This window comes from Schistosoma haematobium, chromosome ZW (assembly GCF_000699445.3).
Source record: "Schistosoma haematobium chromosome ZW, whole genome shotgun sequence".
Taxonomy (NCBI): Eukaryota; Metazoa; Platyhelminthes; class Trematoda; order Strigeidida; family Schistosomatidae; genus Schistosoma; species Schistosoma haematobium.
Window position 1 is genome coordinate 35,437,788 of NC_067195.1, and position 20,569 is coordinate 35,458,356.

A 20,569-nucleotide genomic window follows, 5' to 3' on the forward strand; every position below is an offset into this window, starting at 1 on the left:
ATTAAGTTTGAAAATAGAAGCAGATATGAATAACAACTGGAAAGGATCGTTCACAACAGGGTTGGATGGAGAGTGCTGGTGGGTGGCCTATGCTCCAACACGAGGAGTACCAGGCATAATTAATTTATTATGTAACATATCATACGTTCACCGACGACTACGATCATATCAGCAAAATAATATTTCGCTCGTAAAAAGCCACAATGTGGCCTCACAAAAAATCCAAATTCACATCATAAGCTGATTGCAGTCACCAATCGTTTCGTCCTGGTATAGGACATTGAGTAAGTTTGCAAAATGACCCTGCCGAGGATAGAACCCAAGAAACTGACGTTACGTAGAGTGAGCTCAACGATTAGATCACCGGCTGACACACATTTCCGCTTTAAATCAATTAGTGATATACCAAAACAGTTAATGGTTGCTCCCCGGCTTACAATCGTATCCCCCGGTAAATAAATTAAACATATCTCCATAAAAATTCCTCATAATTGTTATAATCATGAGCTCACTAGTTGGGAACCCGAAGAAATCCTGGAGCCCTAGCAGGAAGTGGTAACCAGAATGAAACAGTCAATACTCATGTTTTCGGATAAAAATTTCAAAAGTTGCACTCATCTAAAAACCATCCATTAAATAATATTATAGAAAAAGTTAAATAAAAGGAAAATGGAAATCTGCAATCCGTACTAATACTATACCATATTGTAAGATGACTAACAAGAAAAGACAACTTCATTTATCGCATAAACAAACTAAAAATCGAAATGCTTAAATAATGCTTCAAAATATATTTAGATACACAGATAAATGATGTAAACAATTCAGGTTAACATTTTTCACGAGAATAAATAGCTCATTTTTCTTTAAACAACATTTATATTCACAACAGTTGGATACGTCAGTACAAATGTACTTAATATAAACAAACATACTGGAATTCTGCCATTACAACCATATTGCAGTGTCAGTATGATGTGTGGCAATCTGCAGTGATACGAATTTGTACCAGGCTTAATAATATCAACAACCGAATGATCAGATTTTTTGTTACAATGATATATTTCTATGACTAGAAAACGATTCTTGGCTAGAAATGAAACACTATGGTTAAAATAACTTACTGCAGTTTCAAGATTTATTTCTCGACGACTGAAGTGTAATAAACAAGTATGGTAACCGCTTGCAGTTAACAGTTTACGGGAATCCGAGCAGAAGTGCATAAAATGTATGGCAAGAGGATCGCTTTCAGTTGCTAACAAAATCGAAGAATATTGAGCATTGATATCTTTTGCATCAGAAAGTGAGGAACTGCCTGTTTCAACAGGATTAGATGTACTAGTTGATGGGTTTGCAAACAACTTCGAAGTACGAAACTTATAGAGTGGCGTCAACGAAACTAGAAAAGATCAAAATAGAAAATTTGTTTTAAAAGTTTGTGAGCTTGAATTCGTGGATAACATATGAGGAAAAAGCGAAACACGTTCACTATTTACTCTAAGGTTAATTAGGTACGTTGGAGAATTAAGGCCACTCTAGTTCATATTGTCAAGTGAGTATCAAACCAATAAAAGCTGAGTTGAATAAAACACTGTTATTTCAACAAAATTCCATGAGTGTGTGTTGAGATAAAATCATAACAGTCAAAACCTTGAAGAGCCATACCTCTATATAAATTCCAACAAAACCGCAATAGAAAGTAAACAGGCAATGTGTATTTTTTTTAATCAACCATTCATGATTGTGTACACAACTCTATTCTACGAAAAGAAATTTATCATTGAATGGGAACTAAATAGGTTGATTAGGACGTGTTATTTACATTGAGACAATGAAGTTCATATACTAAGGTGTTTTGGATGACTGTGGAATTTATCCTTTATCCTAAACAAGAAAATAAACACTAGATATTTAAACCACTCTCATTTAGTTGAAAACATGCAGAAGTTGACGAATATGGATGAACATTGAGTCCTAATCTAGATCTGTAATACAACACCAGAAAATCTACTTCGACAACCAAGTACAAGTTTGCATAATCAATCGTGAGACAGAATGTGTGGTTTTAAAAGGGCGGTTACTCTACATTTGAAACGATATCTATTAATATGATTGACCACAGAAGGAATTTTTTCATGAATTAAAATGCGCATTTTAAACTTTCACTACTATTTTATTGACAAAAAAATGCTTGAGTGGAAAAATGATAAATGGTAGTCATAGGTAGAGCGAGTAAACAGAAGCAATCAGTGTAGAAATGATCACAAAGAAATAGTGTTACATTGAAGAACAACGTAAACTAAATAAAATATAAACAAACCTTCGGATGCATCCCAAAATCGAACAGATCCATCAGCATGTCTATAAAATGCGCATAGCGAAAATGTGATAATTTGTTAGAGGCAGCTTATACAGAAAATAATAATGAATCCAATGCCAGTTCCAATGAATAAACTAAAGCACTTAAGTACAATGTCTGAACCTATCTAAAATCGTGGTATGATACTAATGGAAAAACTTTTTATATGAATTCGAATGTAATCATCCAATGCATAGATACAGCTGTAACATACTGGAAGTCAATCAATATAATTCACACCTGTAGCCAATAATAGGAATTTTTCAAAGATGAATACACAGAATCCGTATTACATGGACAGTAACCTCTAGTCTTAAATGGTTGAGTAAATATTATCCATTTCAGTTTGTTCTACGTAGAAAACATTGCTCTCAATTCGAAATAATAAAATAGATGTAAGTGTTGAGACAATTAGTATTACGCGATAACATTTAGCCACTAAAGATATATATGAACAAATGATTTGTCTACTGACAATATTAATATGTTTTTTCTACAGTGAGAAATAAAAGTGATATAACCCATGTGCTTTTGTTCACGAATCTATTCACACAACTTTAATGTTATCTAATAAGTTGGTAGGTTGCTCACTTATACCAGATTCTAATAATGTATACACACTACTTCACTAAAACCAACTGATGATATAATTTTTAATATGAAAATAGACAGCATTACCCACTCATTTCAGTCCATCAAAAATGAATGAGTGATTAGAACTGATTGTTCAAAGCAGAGCTGTCAATAAGCGGTAATTAATGTAAAGGCATACACCAAAAGGAAACTTAAATGGTTTCCTTTACTATCAACTATTAACGATTGTCTACATCACCTTCTTTCCTCAGTTTTGTAAGCAAAGATACATGTTAGATCTAAAAAATAAATACACTTTCCATCGAATAAAACTGAATAATTTTTGTCACATGCAGGATAAATGAAAAGCTTCACGACAATATTGAAAGAGGACGATATCCATAATGGATAGATGGCTTAATGATATACTTATTTTAATTATCATGAAACGAACTAAACTTTCTCACATACTTCTACTTTTCATAAGATTAGAGATTTGATATTGGTGAACTCTCTTAGTATTTGACTTGAGTGATGGTACCGAATAATCAATTACTTTTATAAACATTATAAATCACAATCGAACCATTCCTAAACAGGAATATCTGAAAATTACAAGAAACTGAGTGCTGACTTATTCAAGATGCAAATTCTCAATGGGACAGTACTTAGTAGGAAATATTTTAGGGTAATTATACCATCCTAACTGAGGAAAGAAGATTGAATCTGCAAAAGTTACTCAAATTTAAACGTAATTGTCATCACAGAATAGTAATGGATGTAGAAGCTCAAACAAGGTAACTACACTGATTTCCCTTCGCTAATATGTGTGTACACCGCATAGTGGAACAATTAATATAAAAGTCAACAGAAAAATAACTGAACGCAATAAAGTATAATATTATTGATCAAATACCCCGTTATGATTAATTCAGGAACTTGTTGATTACTTAATCGCCATTCTCCTCCAGTAATAGGCCATTCGCGACTGCTGAACACATCAGGTTCAGCACACGTGCCACTTTGAGTACGATTCCGACGACTGCTAACAGAATAGAAAGCAGGTATCAAGTCTCCAGGACAATCAACTAAATATAAACAGCTGGTGACAGGAGAACTATGCAAATCCATTGGATATGGGTTTTCAAATGTTGCGAAGCTTCAAAATTAAAAACAAAAATGGTAAATGGTTCAAGTATATTCACAGGAATTTTAAAAGAAATCTAAAAGAGACTTAGAAAAAAACAATCAGTATCCTTACTTTGTAGATAAAAGATCAATAACAACAAGATCTTCTTGTAATAATATAGCAACTGCATAAGGATCCATTGTCTCTGAAAAAAGAATAAGTATTAATATTACCGATCAGAATGTAAACGTATTAGAAAAGATTTTGAATGCAGCTTCACAATAGATAGTGATTACTATGATAGCGTTTAATGTTTCGTTGGTAGTGTTAAGTCCGAGTCTCCAGATATGTATCAACAGCTAACTAGATGTAAGTATTATCCATCTAATGAGTGAAAAATAAGATGAAACACACGGCTTATATTAACCGGTGATCTTTACTAAGCACGTAGTTTAGACATTTAACCATGCATAAACAACCGGACAGAAAGCAATTAATTAAAAATACAATTTGATCTTAAACCTCGCTTAATAAAAAGACAAGGAAAAACTGAATATTTTGTACAATTTTACTGATTAGAGACAATAATATTCGGACGAAATATAATTTACTGTGTTCATGTCTGCACGAAATAACTTAAGCTGAATTTATAATTAAGTTTTTCCTAGCACAGTATAAGTTCCCTAAGTTGATTGTCAAATTTTTTCCTATTTTTTCTACTGTATTTAAGTTGCCACATATCATTAATTATAGTAGCAATTAAATTGTGAATAACTTGTGGTCGTGTATAAGTCGTTTCCTTGTATCTCGTAAGTGCGCGTTTACAAGGATTTTATCAATACGATTGTACCTTCTAGAGGAACCAAACATGACTTCAAACCAGTGGGGGACAAACGTTATGCATTGTTAAATTACTTTATTTCTTGTCTAAGTAAGAATAGAATAAGCAGAACGAATGCAAATCACATATGTGTACAAATAACGTGACACTTCTAGTTAGTGTTCTTAACATTCTGATAGAATGATTGTTGGAACATTTTTATTCATAAAAGCCGTCAGAAAAATATATGTCCAAAAAGCAAAACAGAAAATGCATCTCAAGAGTAGATACTTTGTTTCAAAAATAGCCCGCCGCATATAAGGTATGATATCTTTTTATTCCGATGTTACTTAAGGAAACGTATCTTTAGATATGGAATAAATAAGGATCAAGCAGTAAGGTTAGATTATAAACAAACGTAATTTTGTAGCTCATCTTTGTTTTCACTAAGCACAAATAAAACAGTATCATTAAGCAGTTTTAATAAAATAATTTTGTTTAACATAACAAATGGAAATGTCACCATATACTGGTTTGCTTGAGTGACGATATTATATTAGTAAACTATGCGGCAGTTTATGAAACAATTGTACACAAAGCCAATAGATCTGTAACTCGATTACAACTTGGAATATCAGGTATCAGTCAGTCAGCTACAACGTCGGACCAGACACATATATGCATCGGTCCAAGTCGCCATACCTCATTAGCACAACAAGATGAACACCGAATTCATAGAAGTAGTTGATTCAGTGGTGGTTATATATAATAGAAAGATTGCATATAAGAACATAGTACAGGAAGAAAGAATTAGTTCGTAGAATGAAAGATATGAAGCGACTTGAATCTCATAGCTTAAGGGAAGACAAAGAGTATATACACCTACGCCATTGTGATAGATTCTGAGCCATGTCACCCACAGTCTCCAACCATTCGTAACGATAGTCACGCGGACCCCAACCAAGTATTCTGCATCTACCAACATGGCTCAGACCAGAAGTTAGTGACTTCAAGCACTGGTGCCATGTTTTGGATTGGTCGACCCTAACTTTCTTAAAACCATCCCCAATACTGGCTAGTATCAAAACCAAAATTATTCAGCTCACTAACAAGTAACTGTACACAGGCAGTCATTCCGAAGAGACATGTAAATAAAAGTTCTCACATAAAGAATACCTATTTAATAATTTAATTTGGACCCAATAAAAAATAGACAATGAACTCAATCAATCAATACCAATAGAAAGAAAAGAAAAGTGGGAAATCTATTACGTACCACTTGTGTAAGGAGACATACAAAGAGTTGTAAATTGAACAAGTTTATGATCCAATTGTAAAACGACCAACTTTTTGCCTCTTTTGATAGTCAACATATGATTACTAGAAATCATACATGATGATGATGATGATAAATTTGGGTCATTTTCAGATGAATCTGAATTAGGTAACGATGTCGAGGAGACATTAGTAGTAGCTACTGATGAATGAATGACAGTTTGAGCTCCAGGAGAACGGCCACCACCAGAAAAGATAATGAATGGTTCGCTAAAGTAAAAGAGATGTCAAAATTAGTGACAAATTCAACACACTTGAAGTTCCATGATGAAGATAATAAACACATGATCTAAACACTGTATTGCTCACGTACTTTTACAAATTTTTGATATCTAGTAAGCTGGTATCAAAAGATGACCCTAAATAGAGTGGGTATCAATCGAAGACAATCTAAATTACGATATCTATGAATGATTTCCTTTTTCTCTTATTGGAAAGACCTTTCTTCTTATCAATAAATCTTTTTCCTATTTATTTCCAATGAATTAAAAACGTGTATAACTTCAGTGTATTCTTTTGAAGTCAGTTTTGTGAAATGTAAATTGATCAACGTTTCTTTGCCTCAACATTTTGTATTATAGATAGGTGTATCAAATTGAATAAATTCAAAAACAAGTAGCAACAAAATGAAACGGAAATCACATGAAACGCATTCATGTCTAAGCAATAAAATCTTGTGTTAAACACAGGGTAGTTTGTAATGTGACACATGCTAGGAATTCAATTTCTTTTTAAAATTTATTTACTAAATTCTTTATTTTATCTCATTAAGTATAAGTGGAAAATAACAAAAGAAGTTATCGCAAATAATATATATGAGGAAGAAAAAGAGAATTTTCCCAAGGGGACTCCTTCATTTTACTATTCTTCTAAAAAAATAGGATTTTTTGTGGACAAAGTAGAAAGAAGAAACCGCAGAAATAAGTGATTTGGTATATATTGTAACAAAAAGAATGGGGTTTCACTGTTAGCATTAACATATTCACACAAACATATATCTAGCTACCTTAAACTGAGAGAAATTAGCAGGAAACTCACACACAGAATGGAATATCATATACAGTATATGATACTGAATGCATGCATACACAATTTAATAAATATATGTACAAAAAGTAGTAGACGATCATAAGAGTGGATTAGTTTCCACAGAATCACATCAGAAAAAGTAATATTATTAAACAACAACAACCCTGATAATTTAAATAATATAGAAAAACAGTACAGAATGATAACAATTCAGTTGACATTTATGGAATTATAAAATACCACTTAGCCATAATGTGAAAATTAGACAAACTTGATTGCGAGTGATAATAATATTCAATTTACCTAAAGTGAAAAAAACAGGACTGACAAATACACTTTTTCCGTAGATATTACAAATAAACAAAAGTATAGTACATGCAACTGATACATATCCTTTTAAAATATATTCTAGCAAACAGATATTCCATTTATTTTACAGTATAATATAAAAGGGAACAAACGATAGGAACTGTGAGAGAGTGCATTTGACTAGCATAGAAATGTTTTAGTAATAATCATAATAGATGTTAATTTATCGTAAAGACATATAAGCTTACAATCAGTGTAACGATGAAGATAAATGATTATTCTATGAACATTTATAATTAGCTGTTTTTTAAAAACTCTAAAGGAGATTTAGTGTAAAATGATCTGGTGGACATGTCAGTGATGAATGGGGAGATTTGGAAACCTGAGGATGTTGAGCTGAAATTATTAAACCACTATATGTAGTCAAAATCTACGCAAACGTATAATAGCGATCAGTAAGGCAAGAATTTCAAATTAATAACTCGAGAAATAGTGTGCGATTTTTCCAACAACGAATAGCTCCATACAAGTAAACAATAAAACATTGATGAAAAACTTGATTTTTCAAAGTATATATATAGAAATAATTAGCCCAAAACAAGTTTCTAGAAAAGAGATTAACATGCTTTCAAACAGCTTTGCAAATAAAGAATTAAAGGTGGCCTAAAGTAATCACTAAATTATTGAATAAATGAAGCCGGATTCTTGGTCGATAGGACCTGACACACATGACCATGATCACAACCCAGTGATCAATCAGCTGTAAATGAAAGCCGGATTCGTACATGAACTAAATTTTGAATAATTTAACTGAGATAAAAAATCTTTAATGTACAATTGCAAAGACACGTATTCCGAATACAGAAATCTCTAGCAGATATGATACAAGCAAAATGAAACAGTGAACATGAAGTTTACAAAACTGAGTTTTTGTAATATTTTGTTTAATGCCTAGAAATTAAATAATTTTGGCGAATTCCGATTATACATGTAATAGACAGAAAATATGAAAAAAAAAAACAGAAAAATGAATGAAAAGCAATACTGACGGGCTATTATGAATTCAAAACATGGAAACTAATTTTTGTGCGGAAAACAAGCTGTGTTTTGGCTCGAATCAGGATTTCACGAGATGACTCTCCAATATGAAAGGCATTACAATCGACACATTATAATACGTAAACATAATTCTGTATCGACATAAAAGAGATCTTATCCTCTGTACGAACAATAATATTTCGAAGGGAGTTAGTTGTTTTGTAATATGATTTAATTCTGTATTGTTATAAGAATCCTTGGAGTTCTGTGGTACTATGGCGGCACGGTAAAACTACAGTAATCATCCATTGTATTTCATTCGAACTATTACTTAGCAGCAACTCGATTTGTTTTACTGCAATTTTAATAATCTTTATAGGAAAATTATTAAATTGCCCAGAGAGATGTACGCACATTATGAATGTGCTGAATTGAAGTCAATAGAAGGATTCAAGTGCGTTAGTTTTCGGAAGATAATTAGATTAAGAGCTCCACTTAGATTTCTTTTAACTAAAAATGATATGCGACCGTGTTTAATATCATGCAGGTAGGTAGATTTAATGTTTGATGATAGTGTATTGATTAGTTTAGAAAAACATTCGTAGGAAAGGTGTTTTCACAACGATAAAATTATCATCCAGATATCTGGGACAAATTCGTCGTTTAATGTCATTGGCGAAAATATTTGATTGGGTACAATCGAAGACATGAGGGATCTCATTGCCACTCCTTTTGTTTGCTTGTATAACCACCATTGTTAACCTTTTTATAGAGAGAGAATGTTATTATTCAAATATGTCGAAATGCCGACAAACAAACAATGAATAGATTCAAGAAAAAGAAAATCTTAACAATTAAGTCTAGTTCTAATGGTTGAAGAATCGTTCATAATCTCTCATACAGATAAGCAAGCGACCATGAAATCACTCTACGAGAGAAAGGATTAAAAGTCAATTTTCATAGAAAACCACTTAGGACTCTAGAAATTGTTCCACCACTAACCGAACAACTGCCAGTAAAAGTCTCATTTACCACATCAAAAAACATCCCACATTTTGACCAAACAAAAACATCTTACACCTAACATTTCATAAAAACTGATAGCTTCACACTCATTTAAAAAAATATAGGACTGTTGTAATCACATGAGCTGACACAAGCAAAACATTAGCAGTCATGAATAAAAAGTATTATGATACTAAAGCTTTTGCACATCTATCCATAGACCCTGAAACAAATATCCACTGGTTTAAGTTGCCAAATCAAATTAAAACGACGAGAAGTTAAAAAAAATAAATAGCAAAGGAATCAAAATAATATAATAGCAATGATAATCGACGATTCACTAGTAAGACAGATAAACTGTGACAGACTAAGGTTTTATTTGTTTATCATTAATGGATTTATTCCATTTATTATATTTTTGGTACAATACAGAAGTCTCAGCAAAAAGTATTTCAACAAGCTTATTTTACAAAACAAAAAGCCAATAAGTGCATACATGTATACATATTTTAAGCAACCTTCTGGAATTAAATGAAATGTTTATTAAAATGATTTTGAATTAGAATCATGTTTAGGAATACAAGATATTGAGTAGGTCAGTTCTAACAATCTGTTCGTCATATAGTATATTTGCTAGATAAAGTATCGTACAGCTTTCATATTTTTACATGCGTGCATAGATTCTAGCGTATTGACGTCTCGTTCTACCAGAAGATATACTAGGAGAAAGATGTTAATGAATTGGATAGTTAGTATCTGATAAAAAACACCTCCCAGGAGTTTGAAAGATTTTAGATGTCCATCTACAAACATAATAATAATGACCTCAAAAGATACACCACACACCCTGCTAACTGCCTTCATAGCTCTTCGCAATACAGCAAAATCTTTTTCTCAAAACCACGGGGAATAATAATAAAGAACAGTAAAAAATAATAGGTAATATTCAAGAATCAACTATTTGTAAGAGTAAATGTTCAATAATCCCGAAAACATGCAGCCTCTTTATGTAGTAAGTCAGATAGAAAACTTTCTTCAATAACAATAAAACATGAGAAGAGCAAGAGAGATCAAAGGAAAAGGTAACATCAAGATAACTGACCTTCGAGACTGTGTATCAAAGAATCTCCAATAGTACAAACATTATGGGATTCCAACAGGGTGTTTAGTTGCTGTTCATGTCACAGGTAAAAGTTAACAGTTTGACATTTAAACAGATTAAGTAAGAGACCATCAACAACAGGTCACCATTTATTACGATACACAAACTCATTCATTTCTATGGGATGTAAAGAGGTAGAAATCGGCATGAATACAGTGAAATCGACCGCATATTTTACAAGTGTTTTCTGTGGAAGATGGTAGATCATGCAGAAAAAAAGAGGTGAAAGAACAGTCCCATGTAGCACACTATGAGACAGTAGAGAAGTTGAACACTCTCCTCAAACAGTGTACTGTTCTCTTCCAAAGAGGTAGGAGCACAGCCAATTGGTTATCCAGCTTTCAATGTTGACGCTGATTAACTTGTTAAATAAAAGTTGTTTTGGGACAGAATCAAAAGCAGAAGTATAGTTCAGAAAAGCGCATCAAACATACTTCTTACACTTTTCCAAGCTGAACACTATGTTATGATGTAGAACAACAGTATCCTTGTAAGCGAACTGATCAGTGTGCTCTTTTAATGCAGGTTGAAGTGGGAGAATCAACAATATTTTCTACTGTTTTAAGAGATGAAGTGATTGCTATAGATTATATTTATCTTTCTCCACAACTTCGGTATGAGATTAGTTCAGAACGGTCAGTTAAAGATGCCCGTGAATGAATAACACAGAACATCAGCACACTTTCTGAAAAGGAATTTTGAGACTTTATCAGGTCCTAAGTGATTGGAGACATTTGCGAACATCCGCTTCAGTGAAAATCGGAACACAATTATTCTTCGAACCTGCAGATGTCGGAAGCATGACATCCGATGACTGACGTACAAAAAACTTATTTAAGTCTCAAACATTCAGCTGATTATGGCTTCTAATGAACCTCTCACCTGTAAGTTCTTAAAACAGTTTCCACATACTTGAAAAGTTTTTACGAGATAGGAGTTTCAGAGAAAACATTGAGTTCAGACGTCTCATCTCTTGGTTTGTTAGACCATTTAGCTTTCGACCTTCAATGGGGTTTTTTTCTCCTCGAGCATTCTTTCTCTTACCCTATGTAATAATTTTAGTTGTGGAGATGTAAGTTGATCATAGCTTACAATAACAGTTTCAGTGGGACAACAAATATCAGAACAGAATTTAAGATAAAAAGTGACAACATGAAAGGTGTTTTCCAATTATTTGTTTACAAATAATTCCCAGTTTGTCGCACGAAACATGGTTTTCAGACTTTGGATATTTTTTCTGAGTAATTCCCATATTTGACTTTCTTTGACTGATGTAAGAGTTTAATCTTTCCAAGCTTTCAACATACTTTTGGTAGAAAACGAATTATGCAGTGATCAAAACAAAATAATGGAGCACCTTTACGAGTCACATATACTGATGATAAATATTGAACCCTTGTATTGATACTAAACAAACGACTTGTAAAGCATTTAACCAGGATTCTTGAACTGTGATTACACCACAATAACGATATACGTTTAGACTTTGTAGGAACTGACGATAGCCCACCTTTTCCATTGATGATAGGCAGTTAGAAGTCAATAGTTCAGGAATCGACTACCGATTAATGTTCTTTTTTAATGCATTTTGCCAGCCACCACGATTTCTCTGTACTTTTTTGTAAATTTTAAAGCGATGAGTCGTAAAATTTTCATAAGTGCGCCTGAATAGGTTACGAGACTAATAGACATAACAATGTGTTAAAACAAACAAAAATACAAATTGTTGAAATATCTAGATGAGAGGAACAGGTAACCCAGATATTCAAGTAGGCCACCTTTGTTGAAAATTATTTCTATAAAGCTTGACACTAATAACAAACGGTCTTCATATATAAAAGCTTATCTACATTTTGCAGTGAATTTACTTGCGTATTTAAATTTCTAAGTCACACTAAAGATTTAAGTTCAGTTCAACTTATAGTGTTTTTATATTTTTGCCTAGGAAACTTAAGTTCTACTAATTGCAAACTACCATAGAGAATAATATAGCTATAAAGTTTAAACTAATGGCCTTAGATCGAACAAACTCCAATCTCCTGGGGATACATACACATTACCAACGTAACACAATCCTCATTAGTCGAAATCAACATTAATTATGTTACTTTTTGAGTTGTCTATAAAGCGAAATAAATATAAAATAATAAGAACAGTAGAAAAACTCAAGAAGCAAGATGAACAGTAGATTTTCTTGAACTTTTATAATCTAATAAACCAACAACCTTAGTAAATAACAGAAGGAAGAATAAACTGTTAGGTACTTGAAAAGAAACTTTGAAACAACACTATTTGTTTTGTAATATGATGGCAGAAGATAAAATCAAAATATACATTTTTAAAAAAAACATCCATTTATTAACTCACTGAAGGTTTTGTTTTTGAGAGAAGAATGATAAAATGATGGTAAATAAATTAAACTAAAAACAATTTATATCCCGTTTAGGCTAGCAAAAATATCACATAATTCCTCTATTACTTTGAGTATATACATACGAAATTTTTAAAAAAAAATCATTGTTTTCAGTTATTTTAATTGTTTCATCTGACTAGGTCAAAATGTACCTACAACTAACGGAAGAGAGAGTTCATTTGTTTTCTTTTCGAATAGAAACAAAAAAGTAGAAATCATTTTAAGGACATTGACGAAAGCTTAGCAAGCACTGGTATTACTATTATAACTGTCAATGAATAAATGAGCTGACAATTAATCTGTGTATATAGTTTTGGTTTTTGTTGTGAAAATACAGAGAGATTATAGTAAGAACGATACGACACGTTACCAGGGATATTAATCCATATAGAAAACTATATATATATATATATAAATTTGACCATGAAAACGTCAATATTCTGGACTGACAGAAATAGAAGTACTCTAGAAAATTTCTGGAAGCGTGGAACCCGGACCAATCGGGAATCAAATGAAAAACTAATACAAATCTTATAAGGAAAATGTCAATCAACTACATGGAGAAAGTCCGATTGACTAAGACACTTTGAGTACAAGGACGAATGAGGACAACGAAACTTATAGAAAAAAACAAGATCAACAGGACGAATTGATTTACTCCTGGTGCAATAACTAAGAAGCTCACTTCTACACAAATTACTGATGTTTTCCACAAGCACAGCAAAAATACTGTAATTAAACAATGCAGTTTAGTGAACTTAACAACACCAAAACGATTTTTTTGTGTTTTGTAATTCCACTACATTTCATACATTACCTGTTTAATTTAGCTCTTAATATGTTTATTACTTGTCCTTATTGATTTTTTCAGAATGTGTAATTTGAACTTATGATAGGAACTCGAACATTTTACAAGTCAACTGGTCACTTGTATCCAACAATAAATAAAAATACTATCAAATAGATATACATTAGTGAAAGAATAATTAAGCAATATCTGGAGCTCGAAAGAACTGTTACACAAGACCAAATTTAGAATTTTCAACATAAACGTTATAACAACTCCATAGAGTAGATCTGAAACTTAGAGAACTATCACAGCTATCACCAAAAAATACAGGTATTTAAGAAAAATGTCAACGCTAGATACTTCATATCTAATGGGCAGAGACTATCAACAATAACCTACTTTGGTAGCAAACAAATCAGCTGCCAGTTAATGAAACAAAGAACTTATCAAACCGTATCACAATGCAAGCCCTAACTAGGACTCGTCAAGACAAATTGAAAAGCGAAAGACCAAGGAAAAGAAGGCGCTGGAAATTAGACATATCAAACGATGAATAGCATTTATCAACAACGAGAAAGAGCCCAGGACAAAGTTGACTGGAGAACCTTGGCAGGCAGGCTACGTCCCAAGAAGAGTAAGGTGATCAGACATTTTTTTCGAGACCAAATGATAGGCAATGGATGTTGACGAGTGCATGGCATTGGTTGAGCTTTAGTTCAATCTTTCAAGAGGTACAGAAACATACCACTGGTTGAATTCTGGTTCGACTATTCTAGACGTTCATCTATAATGATGAGTTTTCTGTATATATTTAAATTTCGGCTAAGCAGTCAAGCTTTCACTCAATTAGCAGGTTAGTTTCGAGTGTTGGAATCAGGTATTATAAATTGGAGGACGGTTCAACACAACACAAGCCTAAATGGGTGTAGTAATCTAACTAGTGTTGTCTAAGTAATATATCGTTTATCAAAGTACAGTTATGATATACAAAAATGTGCCAATATATAATACTTCAAACCAGGAATCAATGAAACATTTAATCGATGAAACGCAACACTTCTACATTTAGGACCTTCGCAATAATTATAAACGTGAAGAACTAACCCATTTCTAGTTGGCAGCCATTCTACCAAACGTATCGGTTCGTAAAATATATAGTCATCTGGAACCGCTTCACCAGGGGCTGAAAGATATAAAAAAGATAATAGCAATAATAATAATAGTAAGGATCGTGTGGATGACAATAAATACGAATGGAAACTCAATAAAAAAACAATTAAGGGAAATGATGATTAGCAGTGAAAAACATGATGGATGAACAACAACTAAAGTAGAAAGAATATCATCATCAAAGTAATAATGGTAATGCGAATAACAAAGGCTTATTATTATTATTATTATTATTATTATTATTATTATTATTATTATTATTACGCGGACATAAAATACCGTCAGAATATTTGATGCTAACAATGGTGAGTGTAAAATTAAGACGTGGAAGAAAACTCATTGAAATTGATTTTATAATGATAGAGATTGGCACGAGATAGAGTAAATAGTAATGGGCATTTAGTTATCTGTGGATTTCTGAATATATATATATATATATATATATATATTTACTTAGGTGAATTTTTGTAAAATTCATATGAATTAAATGATGGAAATGATAATCACGAACTATATCTGTATGCTAATGCCCACTTTCAGTAATACGAATGAATAGATGAAATTAAATTTAAATCTACTGAGAAACTAATACTGATCAGTTTTCAGTTATCTTTTCTGCTCCATAAAACTGCCGCCAGATATCATTGTGCATTAGCAAACTTTGGTACTTTACAAACGAGTAAAAACTTTAAACCATGTAACGGAGGTTTACATAGACTAATGTGATTGGAAGTCGACAAGTGAGGGGGTAATTCACGAGGTAACAAATTAAATTTAGACCTAATAACAACCAAATAATACATTCAATCTATGTAAGCTAATATTCATGCTTCTGCAGTACTCTTTTGCAGTTACCTTCAATAATAAATCCCATATGTAACATACAAGGCAATCAGTGATATGTCGATAGCGACATTGTCATGCTATAAAAAAATCGTAGAAACACGGACATACGTTGTAGCTGATGTTAGAAATAACCATGATCACATACACCACTTAAAGGTTTCAAAACATCCTTTCACACCATTGGATATCAGAATTACTGTCTTCCAATGTGACTTTTAGATGACATCATAATAAGAATATACTGATAAGTGTAAAAAATTCGTCACTGTCTTTTTAAAAGCACCATGGATGCGTATATGCAGCTCTCATTGAAAATGAACCATATATTATCCACTCACCGATTACAGTATCCCATCAATATCCTTAACAGCAATACACCCTAGATAAATATTGTTGAGCTATGAATCACTGTAAAAAAAAAGTGATGTAAAATTTCGAAAACGAAAGCTAGTACGACAGTGATTCTTCTAGACTAACAAGTGGTAGACATAAAAAAGATTAAATTTTATGTATAAAGTTAATGAAATCTACAAATCCTGGCCTCGTAAATTTTTTCGTACAACACAAAGTATCAGAACGATAACAGATATGTGAGTTGACTTAAATTCATTTTTGGCTTAAATAAAGCTATGAACACATTATAACTTCTCCGGAAACCAATATTGGCTTATTTAGCTGAGTTACTACAAATCTAACTAGACGGCATGACAATACACTTTATAGAGATCAAAGTGTTAAAACTGATATTAGCTCTAGCTAAAAAACTGAAAAAGCTTTCCTACAGTTTCGCTAAACCTAACTTAGTTCATTAGGACATAAGGTTCGATAAATGATAGTAATAAGTATAGAGTAACATAAGATAGTCCAAATTTTCACTGAATCCTTCAGGGTAGGAAATCGAAAGAAATTGTATCAATAAAACAAACTGATGTTTCCCACAGAAAAACATTGTTTTAGCTACAAAAAGTATGTAACGATAAAGAAATCACAACTAATTGTAACGATGTTAAATCTACAAAAAATCAAAATGAATAATTCAAATTAGTGCAACAAATCGACTTAGCTGTTACTTCAATTCAATGCTTTAGAAAGCATGAGAATGATATTTTATGCGATGGATTATCACAATAATTCACTTAATAAGGAAGCACCTTACCATGTGGGCAGATCACAGAAACTGGACGTTGTGGTTGGCGAATTAACCAAGTTGCAAGTAAACCATTATTATGCGAAGTAAGGAAACTTTTTCCATCCCAGTGCCAGACTACACTATACAAACTCTACAAAAAAATGTATATTAAAATAATCACTGGATAGAAAATAACAGTAAAAAATATGCAGTTTTCATGTAACAACGACCAACGTGCTAAAATGCTACCAGAGATACTATAACCAACCATATAATGAGAAAAATAACACTAAAACAGTCATTTTTAACGGACAGAATTTGCAGCAAGCAAACGGTAAATATTATCAGTGATCCTCTAAAAGACAAATCATTACCATGATATTAAAATTAACCAATGGGTTAAACATAATGAGCGGCAAAATTCCAGACGGGCAGACATTATCGACACAGAGTTCGGCACACGTGCGTTGGCCGAAGTTGCCATATCATAAAACCATGACGAGATAGAAATAACAAAAAAGATCGAAGGAACGCAGTAATAATGATAAAAAGACTAAACCTTAGGAATATGGTTCGGAAAGACAGACTAGAAAGGTATATACGAAAGGATACTGGAATTCAAGATCGAGAGGAAGATAACGAGTGAATGGCCAATTTCAAACGATTGTGACATATCAGCAAAAGTCTCCGACGATTGGTTACGACAGTCATGCGAACACCAACCATGTAGTTTGAATATAATATCATGACTGAGAAAGACAGTTAGTGACTTCATGGACCTGTAGTACATAATGGTTTGGCCTCTTATCTTTCATCGAGCCTACATCAACACAAGATAACGCAGGACATCGAGGTAGGTGGTGTTTAGGCATATATAGCACATGTCCTAATTATATCATTCTGTGAAGATTAACTCTACCATCAACCGATTTATCGACTTGATCAATTACTCTATGCCTAATCTCAACATTCTCACTCGATCATTCCACAAAACCTAAGCAATTGTTCGAAGAAACCTTCAGCCTATACGTGTCTTTTATTTTCGTAGAATATGTTTCACAGCCATAACAAATTACACAACGGGCTGTTGCTCAGTACACTTGCCATTTAGGCTACAGGTAGACATCTCGCCTACGCCGTAAGAGACGCAAGTTAACTAAAGGCAACCAAGCTTTCTGGAATAATGCTAAGATTCCGTCGGACACCAACCCACCAGGGACGATGAGACTCCCAAACTAAGAAAGACGACAGGCGCACTCAACTATCTCACTTCCCATCATGAGTCTATGAGTTGATGCGGACCAGTCTTGAAGCAATATTTTGCATTTTGAGGGAGAGAAACGCATTACGAATATCCTAACATTGTTGTTTGAGGGGGTCAGAAGACCGTATTTTGTCAGCCGCTACACCAACCAGGACCATATCATACGGGTATTGGAAGTCGATAGGCGAAACTTCTGGTATGAGATCGAACCCAGAAAGCTAAGTTCAAGAAAATATTATTTACAGTAGGACATTATTAACATAAGTCTTTTCTACATTTGTTTTCTTGAGATAGAGTGAATGGTCACACTTAGATCATTTATGTGTCTTTCGGAAAAACAAGATATATAAAAGGCACGAGACACTAAGGTCATAGCTAGTGACGCCTGTTGTCCGATTTGACATAGGGCTCGAATATTAAAATCTCCAACAAGTAGTTAACAGTGCGGTTTCAAAAGACCTGTGGTAGCAATTTATGAACTTAAATAGTTAGCACTGGGAGCACATTTCGAAAAGGCAGAAGGCAAATAATGAGGGATGATAGTGGAAGTATATGTAAAATTCCGTGATGGAGACAGGGATTGGTTATGAACAAGATGATGTCATGTGCTACTAAAGGTACAAGGACAGTTATCTGATTCCGATTGCCCTTATCGTGGAAGGATATTCCTTCTTTGGAGAACCTGAGAAAGAAACTTGATTAGTAGTGACCGTACCAACAGTGGAGCGAGACCGAAAACCCAAGGAACCATTGCTTGAAACCGGTCATACAAAGTCTTCGATGTGTTAGCCCTATACTTCAAAAAACTTTACTGCTCGCAACAAAAAAACGCACAGGGTAAGGTGAAATGTGGCATTTTTACCATCGACCTAATCTAACCCCTTCCTTCCATTGTTAGGCAGCATCAATGCAGATAGTGGTTGTCTGAGGGAAACACTTTATTGCTGTCACACCCCAGCACAGTCAACAGTACAACTTCGCTCTTGGACCTTGAGTTGCTGTTCTCAGTTTGACTGTTCCCTAACCGACCTGCCAGGCATGGTAGGACCTAAGGAAACAACTGTTCTATCCAATAAAGCTCCACGGGGGCTTTATGATAGGTGAGTGCGATCACCACGTTAAAGTAGCAGCTACAGTCGGGGATAACTGAAGTAAATGGATGCTACTTGAACTATTCGTTGAATAGTTTTGCCTATCCTTTAAGTAGACTGGTCTGAAAGTTGATCAAGATTCCGTCTTTAATTATATTAACACGTAGCATTTTATTTCCCAGTACACTAGATGATAATCGAATGTCTAGGCTAATAAATCCGCTAACTTTTGAGTGTCGTATCAAGAACCTCGTTTCCCGAAAACTCATCTGATCGAGTATGTGTAGCGATAATTTCTCTGGTTCTAGAGCTACTCGTTTTTCTAAGTACTTCAAACAGTACATTGGTGTTAACGAAGAAACTGAATACGATGTCTATTTTAGTAGCGTGACTACAATTTATACAACTTTTTATATTCCTGTTTGTCTAGGACTGTTATTCGCTTAAGTAATGTTAATCCTTGCGGTCAAGGTAGCAACTATGGTCAGGTGTCACAGTCCATCAATCAACCACAATTTCGAGTTATTTTAGGGCAGCCCTACGTTTCTCGTGAGAAAAAAAAACATGTACATTACATCATGTTAGGAACGGAAAATAAAACAATAAAACAGACTTACATCTGTATGTTTGAAACGAGCATCACCCTGTTTGGTTTTTAGATCCCATAATACAAGAAATCCCGAAGAATAACCAATAAGAATCTTGTTAGGATCTTGAGGATTCTCAGCTATCTGAATAACTTTCCCCGGATGCGACGACTGAGATCTGAAAGAAATGAAATGATAACAAAATTAAATTTTATACACTTATAAAGAATTGACTGACATGGGAAGAATGTCAAGTTATGCACGATTTAGTAGCACACTTATAAAAAACTTTAAACAAGATAAAACTATAAAACAGTTTTAACGACTACTGATATATTAACTTCATCAAACAACTTATTTAACTGATGTATGACCGAATATATTTAATAACGACCGGTTGAAACAAATTGCGCACAAATTACTTATCGCACAAACTGAACTTAAAGCCATAAATAAAATTGCTGTATACGATATGATGGTCAACAATATTGTTTCATTGATTAATCCAGTCAACTACTCA

General features: G+C 33.2%; 1 protein-coding gene across 3 annotated transcripts in view; it reads right to left on the reverse strand.

The window, feature by feature from the left end:
• STXBP5_1 (Syntaxin-binding protein 5) overlaps window positions 1-20,569 on the reverse strand; it is a gene marked incomplete at its 5' end in the record, with an annotated part of 88,779 nt that overhangs the window by 51,239 nt on the left and 16,971 nt on the right. For 2 of the 3 annotated variants that reach the window (XM_051211190.1, XM_051211193.1), the window contains 8 exons: window positions 1,125-1,399; window positions 2,321-2,361; window positions 3,849-4,091; window positions 4,194-4,266; window positions 6,158-6,426; window positions 15,067-15,145; window positions 17,135-17,258; window positions 20,080-20,227. In XM_051211190.1, the coding sequence (XP_051071229.1) occupies window positions 1,125-1,399; window positions 2,321-2,361; window positions 3,849-4,091; window positions 4,194-4,266; window positions 6,158-6,426; window positions 15,067-15,145; window positions 17,135-17,258; window positions 20,080-20,227 (1,252 nt within the window). Of the gene's footprint in view, window positions 1-1,124; window positions 4,092-4,193; window positions 15,146-17,134; window positions 17,259-20,079; window positions 20,228-20,569 lie in introns of all 3 variants that reach the window. The other variant, XM_051211191.1, reaches the window with a different exon arrangement.